This window comes from Nansenia antarctica (genome assembly GCF_963989245.1).
Source record: "Nansenia antarctica genome assembly, chromosome: 5".
NCBI lineage: Eukaryota > Metazoa > Chordata > Actinopteri > Argentiniformes > Microstomatidae > Nansenia > Nansenia antarctica.
The window spans coordinates 17784523-17793101 of NC_137690.1; the positions used below are offsets into that span (position 1 = coordinate 17784523).

At 45.4% G+C, this 8579-nt stretch overlaps 1 protein-coding gene across 1 annotated transcript in view; it reads right to left on the reverse strand.

Moving 5' to 3' along the window:
* The window catches only part of LOC308158451 (breakpoint cluster region protein), a gene marked incomplete at its 5' end in the record, with an annotated part of 28652 nt that extends 20674 nt beyond the window's left edge, over positions 1-7978 (reverse strand). The window contains one exon of the mRNA XM_080532072.1: positions 6613-7978. Coding sequence (XP_080388198.1) covers positions 6613-7978 — 1366 coding nt within the window. The remainder of the gene's footprint in view (positions 1-6612) is intronic.
* Between the last annotated feature and the right edge of the window lie 601 nt (positions 7979-8579).

Genomic DNA, 8579 nt, shown 5'->3' on the forward strand with positions numbered 1-8579 from the left:
TTACGGTATAGGACGAATAAAAATCCCTTTAGCATCGAGTGGGTAGCGCAGTGACAGCCTCTTTGCTGCCTCTGTATAGATTTGGAGAGATTTGACACCTTTTAAAAGAACAGCTAAAAATGCCAAAGTGTGATGTGGTTAAGAGGTTAGTGCCACTTTTATAGCTCCACTAAATGGATTCTCATCCTGACCGAGTGGTGACTGGGGAGACAGCGGTCAGAGGGACAGCGAACAGAGGGGAACCGGGCGCGGGGATGGATTTTTTACTATCAGTCATTCGTGGCCTCTTTTAGTTGCCCTTGCTTTATATGAGGCAGATGGAGAGCTGTACAGCTACATCAAAAACAATCCATTTGTCTGAACTCACTGAGTGGGATCTAGATCCTCCGGCTACAAACAGTAGCACTTCAATTCCACTACTACAAAGGGTCTTTTTTTTGGTCAAACCTCACAGCGAACCTGGGAGTACTGGGGTGGATCTTTTCAGTACTGTGCACACACTTCATTCACTTCAGGCACATCTGTTTTCTCTCTGACTGGGCTTCGCCCGTCAGGTTGAGAAGAAACAGGCCTGAAAATGTGGCATCTGGGATGGGGTGGGGGCACGACGGCCCTGGAAGCAGCTGACTGGGTGTTTTGGCAAATCATCAGAGTGTGAGCCAACCAAACATCAGCACATCCTGGTTCTTCTGAAGTGCCTGTTTAAGTGGGAGGGAAACAGACCACAGGACCAGCAGAAGCATAGAGGCCTACCAGCCTCATCTGTTATGGGACAGCCTAAAATTAGCCCCAGTCACTGAGCAGTGTAGGTCAGGACTCAGCCGCCCAGCCCAGCACACCTACTAATCAGTGTGTTGAAATAGCTCAGGGTGGTCACAGTAGTGCTCTGTATAAAAGAATATCAAGGCCCAATAATTGCTACAGTATGTGACTTTATAAGCGAAACACACACACACACACACACACACACACACACACACACACACAGATACTGTACCCTGATATGTGATACTAATGTGAGACAGGGAAGAAAGACACAACCACTGTCACAAACACTTTCGTTATTTCCTCAAACTGTATCAATGGATAAATTATTCATATTTCAACACCTGTGTCCCACTGTACTGTACCACCTGGTTTCTAAAATACCCTGAATAAGCAGACCCTGGACACACACAGATATTCATATCATTGACATGCAGATTGCTACTTTTTAATGTTCCCCAAAATGCCCCACATTGAGGGTGAGGTCAACCCATCCATATTACTTTTTCAGGATGGGCAATCTCAGAGAGAGAGACGCTCATAGGAAACACCCGGACCAGCATGGAGGGCCTGGCCAGCATCAGAAGTGTTCCATAGGAAAACAAAGAATCACCAGCTCAGCGGCCTTGCGGTTGTAGATTGTCTGCCCTGAGATTGGGAGGTCGTGAGTTCGATCCCTGGCCAAGTCATACCAAAGACTATAACAATGGTACCCGATGCCTCCCTGCTTGGCACTCAGCATTAAGGGTTGGATTGGGGGTAAGACCTGTGACATACCAGTGTCATGTCCAGGGGGTGTACTTGTACTCACGCTATGGAAACAGGAGATAGGCTCCTGGCCCCTAAGGGCCATTAGGCTTGAGAGAACCATTGGTTCTCAAAGCTACTTACAGGAACAAAGACCAAGACATTCTTCTCTATAACCCTACATTAATGTCAAGGATAGCAGTATGCAGAATGAGAATCTAGCCAAAACATCCTGCCTGTTGATTTGTGTCATTGTTGTGGACGAAAAGATACATGGAGGAGTGCTGTCTGCCAGAGGCAATATATCCACAAACTAATAGTTGCACTACAAGCCCCAAGGGTCAGGCTGTCATTGGAGAGGTGAGCACATACAGCACTTTACATTTCATTAGCTGTGTTCCCCCCCCCCCCCCCCACACCCCACAAGCAGCTGAGACATTCCATAAACACTTGGCCTGCCAGCAAGCAGCACAGAGAGCCCTTTGAGTAGGACCAGGAAGGGGAGCTAAGACGAGGGGACCAGAGGGGCGATACAGAGCACGAGGGAGGATTACAGAGAGGAGGGAGGCTTGAGGGGAGGGCCGCAGGGTCATAAATATGTCTTATACGGTTATATGTCTACCACTATCTCTAAGAAAATACATGGGTCTGTAAAAACATCTCAAGTCAACAGTAGGGTTGGGCCGATATTAGATGTTGCTCACGCTGTCCTGTCTCCACCATCCTTCAGAAATTAAGAAATGTAAAGATATAGCGTTAACAAGACAATGTTGCTCACCCAACCCTAGATACTATATTGCTTCTAAACCTGGGAGTACAGTACAGAACTGCTCCCATTCTGTTGCAGCATTTCTCAAAGGCTAAAGTTGACACTACCAGTTGTGATTCCGGTACTGCTCAACAACCCGTCCCTGTGCTGTTGTAACTTGAACTGGACAGTCCCTGTTCAATTCAATTGAGAAAGATTAATGGTGTGTTTGTCCCTGTATTCCCTCTGCAGCTGGTAGAGCCCAGGCTTGGCGCACTGATCCCCTGCCAGCTCTCCAGCCACACTCTCCACTAGCTCTACTATCCACCATGTTATCAAGTCAACCACCCGGGAGGACAGGTGACACACACGCAGCCTGCATAAGCTGCATAAGCACGCATGCACACATGCACAAACATACATACGCACGCACACACGCACACGCACGCGCGCACACACACACACACACACACACTCTACTAAACTGTCCGATTGCATTCAAACTCAAGGAGAGGGTGAGGCCAAATTATTTTCACCAAACCTCAAATTGTTGATATTTCAGGTACAAAGATCAGCCTGTCTGGGCGTCCACAGGAGCACTGAAAAATTCATGAGTCTACAGTTAACCAGGAGTGTGGGCCACCACCTCTCTGCCTCCTGCTGAGGTTGCAAACACAGCCCTGGACTGAGGCAGACACTCAGACTGACTTGGTCATTAGTAGACAGGCTAAGTGAATGCTTTACATTAGTGTCAAGGCCGACATACACCTCTCCAGACAGATCTGTCTGTCTAACATAAAGCAGAGTGAGGCTGACACAGATTAACTCAAAAGTGCAGACATTCAAAATAAATATTTCAATCACTTGGATATTAATTCAGTGCTTATTAAGCCGGATTCTTCCCTATCTTGTACACATGGTTTATGACAAAACATCAACATGTAAGGACAAGATCATTTCAGCCTCAGTAGCACTGCTTCTCATGTCTTCCCCTCATCATTGTAATATTTCATATTGAATAATTAATATATGAGTCAGTTCTATGGCAGTCCCAGACTCCCTGAGCCACAGAAACAGGCTGTGGCCAGTGGCATGTCTACAGTATGTCATTGCCATGACGATAATGAACTGTGGCAAAGCAGACACATCAGAGAACTGCCCTCCCCTATGCACACAGCTAATCAGCAGCTCTATTCACAGCCAGGCTTGACAATTGGCCTAGATATCCACACACCAGGAGACAGTGCTATTCTTCTCTTATTCCTATTCAAGGAAAAAAGACCCTAGAGATGTGTCAATTTTAAACTGGCCCTTCTCCAATGATTCCAGGCAGGACGTGGAACATTGGTGGAATGTGGCACAGAGTTGACATACTGTAGGCCTGTTTATGCCAGTCAGTACAGTACTGTAGGCCTGTTTATGCCAGTCAGTACAGTACTGTAGGCCTGTTTATGCCAGTCAGTACAGTACTGTAGGCCTGTTTATGCCAGTCAGTACAGTACCCAGCGCCAGGGTTCTCCCTTCTCCCCAGGCTACGAGACCAAGCCACCATGCCAGACTGAAACACTGGAGGTGGGCTGCAGGAGCCCTGTCAATGCCACCCTGTCTCTGCCTGCCTGGCTGGCAAAGTAGTCACAGACTACACCGCATTACAATATATAATTGTGTTTTTTTGTTTTTTAATTCATCTCAAACTCTTGCATCTCAAGTGATATTTTCTATATTTTTAAAACAGCTCTTAAATGGTCATTTCTAGTGACTTTTGAGAAAAGGATACAGATAAAACTTACAATTGAGGCAAATTACAAGGCTGAGGGGGGCCTGGCAGAGGGGTACTTACTCTGATACAGTACAGTCCAACCAGTCTTTAATCCATTTAAGCCATTAATATTGTACTGAATACCAGTGTGACTGCATTCTCTCTTGATAGGTGTTGTCATTCTAGCACAACCTGTGTCACCTGAACTACCTGCCTGGTGAGTGAGATCAGTGTGGACAGGGTCCCGCTATCTATTATAAGACAATGGTGTAACTGTAAATGTGGATATATTCAATTAAACAACCATTTTAAGTACTCTTTCCCTGCTACTGTACAAAACATGACTATATCAGTTTTCACACAGCCAGAAATAAGTTGTCAAGCTAACTAAGCAAGTCCTAGAGATAAAAACTGACAGTGTAGCGACAGTTACTAGCCAGGAGAAAGCTTTTAGTTTCTAAAATGTTTCACAATTTGTTCATTTTGTACTTATATTTAGTGTTGTTGCCTACAATTACTTAGGCTGAGAATAGCAGTGAGGAGGCCTTTCAAATAAAAATCCTGTAATGAAACTGCCAACTTGTTTCGGGTCGGGGAGGGGGGCAGGGGGGGTTGGGACATGTGACTGACCATTAAGAGAGACACAACTCTCCTTTTAAATCTAAATATTCACCAGAATGTTAACGTTATGTAAGTAGAATACTGGGGCCCTTTATAACATTGCCATTATAAAATGGCTTTACAAGGCAGATTAAATGGAATTTAGTGAATGCTGCCACGGTTTTTAAAAACTAAAAACATAAATACTTCTCCACTGCTCCCTAAATGTCAGAGACCACAACAGAGAACAGTGGATTGTCATGCTTGCCGCATAACCCCTGCTTACCAGAGTACTGATCCAGCAATGTGTGCAACAATGTTATTACGACATCAGAAAGTAAATCCAGATTTCTGGTAGCCTAATCCACAAAGCACAGTTTGCATGAGGCGATCCTGCAGTGCAACCATTACCTCAGCAACATGTCCTTTTTGGACAACCACTCCAGACTCAGACAGACATGAGTATTCTTTGGTATTTTAGAAGTGAGGCATTTTGGCTGGAAATAGGCCTTGTTTGCACATTTCTGTCAATAGAGCTGCAGCACACTGCCTTACTGTTCATGCGTATTATTCCAAAGGTTATTTACTTGTTCATTGCATATCAGCCCTATCACCTTAGATAACAACGACATGTTCTGAACTACTGCTAAACCTGCTCGACAAACATTTTTGGTAACACCAAAGTCATTCCAGAGCCTATTGCTTACTGCTACTGCAGTTGAGCCCACTATGTCTGAAATGGAATCCAAGAATGTACACAGATTTACTCCTACTGACCCTCTGTTTTTATGACTCTAGTGAAATCATGTGATATGAGGAAGTATGTGGCATTGAGTCATCTCTTCATTTATGTCTTTAGCTATTTAAATCACCATCATGGAAAGAGTAAACAAACATATCCATAATAACAGTTACATTTAATAACAACACTATTTAAGAACTGTACTGGGTAGAAGACAACACTACCCAACAAAACGTGACTTATACATTTCCCTGTCATAATCTGTGACCGAGGGCATCAGATCGAAAGCCTAAGACGGTGAGCAAATCCATGGAGAGCATTACTTCTTACCTAATCTGCTGTGTCTCAACCTTCTCTTTTTTATATATATAAAATGGCTATAGCCTGTGTTTTATTGCTTTAATAAATCATTTGCATGGGAACTCTCACTCTGTCTCTCTTGTTCTGTCCTTGGCAACTCCAAGTAAGTAACTCCCAATCCCACTTAACATTGTTATATTGTTATAGTGTCAATACATGTTCTGGATGAGTGATTCTCCTATTGTGTTCACACATAACAACAGGAAACACTGATGCCTGAAATTTTGATGGGAAGCCATGTGACACACTTTGAGGCCTCTGTCCTTGTCCTTAGTGAGAGTTGTCTGCCCTTTTCCTCCCCACCCCCTACAAAGAGCCTCCCTAAAATTATCACGCTACACAAAACCCTTTAAGTTAATTACTCCTAGCCAAGGACAACAACACTGATGTGTGCTGACACAAAAACACTCTGGGTGGACAGAGATGAGTGACTGGGCAGCCTTAGGGCACTCGCTGTCTCAATCAGACCATCTCTAGAAGGGCACTACAGCACTCAATGGGAAAGAACAGAAGGGGGGAAAGAGGGGCAGGCCTGCCTACTAAGTGAAAAGTCATATATTCTACAAATAAATATACAACCAGTGGACTGCTTGGCAGTGGCCGCACTGCAGTACTAAGCTAAATGCTCCTGTGATTTATATCAGTCATATATCACATCAAATGAATTCCTTCCTTTCACCTCCAGTCAGGGCAAGTACAGGCATCTCTCATAGATACATGAAATAGTAGTGATTGAAAGTGAGCCCTGTGTTTAAAATCTCTTAAATGTAATGCTTCTAATTATCTGCCTAACGCAACATGATTACACTGTCTCATATCCTAAGAGTGAAAGAGGATACAATGTATCTTGGTTTTAAAAGGACAGTTAAGCTTTTGGCCTTGCAGACCTACCCATATCACCATGGAGACTGTTGTCATGTGACGTCCTACTGGACGTTGTGGAGTCTCCATCACTGGGCCAGATCTGGCCAGTTTTACGGACTCCCACGATGGCGGCGTCGGACACCCCCATGTGCTGCTTTAGGCGCTTCTGAGACAGGGGGGTGGGGGGGCTGCTGCTGTCAAAGGACTGCTGGGAAGGTGAGCGACTCTTCTCCCTGTACATCCGATAGGCGGTGGGACTCGGGGACACGTGACTAGACAGGCCCGAGGAGAAGTCCTCCTCGCTGGACGTAAGGTTCTCGTTGGAGCTGCAGTCTGGAGTGTAGACACCTCCAACATCATCTAAGCTGCCAGGTGAGTAGGAGCGCCTTGGCCAGCTGAGGTGGGAGTCCTCCTCCACACTGTGGTCCCTAATATGGATGACCCTCCCCTCCCCTTCACTCATCAATCCCCCGACATATACACTGGTGTAAGGCTGACAATCGGAAAGCTGACGCTCAGGTCTCCTCCCATTGGCACGGGCCATACTGTCCTTGAGGAAATGTGGGTTCACCTCTACATCATCATACACCCCATTGTAGCCACAGCCCTCTGCGGATCTGCCTCTGTGAACAGATTTGCGGATGTCCCCAGTGGCAGAGGACAGGTTGCCAGGCAGCGAGTGGAGGGACCTCTTACGCTCCATCTGCATGGCCTGACAGCCCAGGCTGCTGATCTTGTCTGAGACCTCCCTGTCGTTGACTTTCACCAGTCCTCTCTCATGATGGTACTCCATGTTCACATAGAAGGGTCTCTCCATCCCTCCAAGGACAGACAACCCTTTCCAATCTCCAGCAGTGTGAGAGTTTGCTCTCTTGATCCGCTCGAAGTTGGATCTCAGTGCTGCTACTGAGCCCGTGCCCACACTCTCCTTGGTTGGAAACTCTGCAGTGTCTGCAGGGGCCACCGTACGCCTATGGGAGGATGACCCACCCTGCTGTTTGGGTGGAGACACCCCATCCACCTCTCCCTCTGGACACGGTTGAAACCTGCCTGTGTCAGCTACATCTCCATGTTGGTCCTCCACTGATGGCTCATCTATGTGGGACGTCTGGGTGTCTGAGCTACTGGACTGGTCTCCTGCGTTCACTTGGGACATTCTCTTGAATCCCCATCTCTGTCCATCATAAGTCTTCCTCTCCTTGGCCAGTAAAGTCTGAAGGTAGATCATCCTAAATCGCTCCTTGTTCACCTCCAATTCAAGCTGCCTGATAGATACCTTGCATTTCTCCAGCTCCAGCTCAACATCCCCCAATGTTTTCAGCTCCATACTAGGAGGATCTGATTCTGGAAACTGGGCTTTCCATGCTTCCACAAAACCCACCGGTTCCACCATTGTTTTTGATGAAGAAAATAATTAACCCTAACCCTGTAATAGTTACAGAGAATAAAACCTTAATTTCCACTGAATGAAACTATGATTAGTTTCAAATAAAAATATTTTCTAAAGCATGACTTTAACGAATTAACAAATATCTGTCCCTCATTACAGATTTTTGTGTAGCTATGTCCACACGTAAAATTGACTGAAGACCTAATAACGTGAACTGAATACTCTCAGCGCGGAATGGTTAAAGGCAGGCAGCAGTGATTTCATGTAGATCCACTTCTGAAACTACCTGCAAGAAAAGAAAGAAAATGTATGTTTATTTCCTAAAAACAATGTCCCAAACATTGATCATCATTCACCATAAGAAAACAGCACTGTACGACGCACATCCAAAACTTCTATCCTATCTTATATTTTGTATAAAGAAAGTCCCAGAGAATAGGTAATACCTCTTTTCAGTATAATTCACGATTCCGCACCCGCTATCCCATGTTATCCCTTGTTTTCTTCTGTAATGTTACATCCACTGGGCTTGAGAAACACTCTCCGCTCGCAAGACAATATTGAATGTTTTGCTCATACCTCGTACTTGCAGAAATGGGAGGGA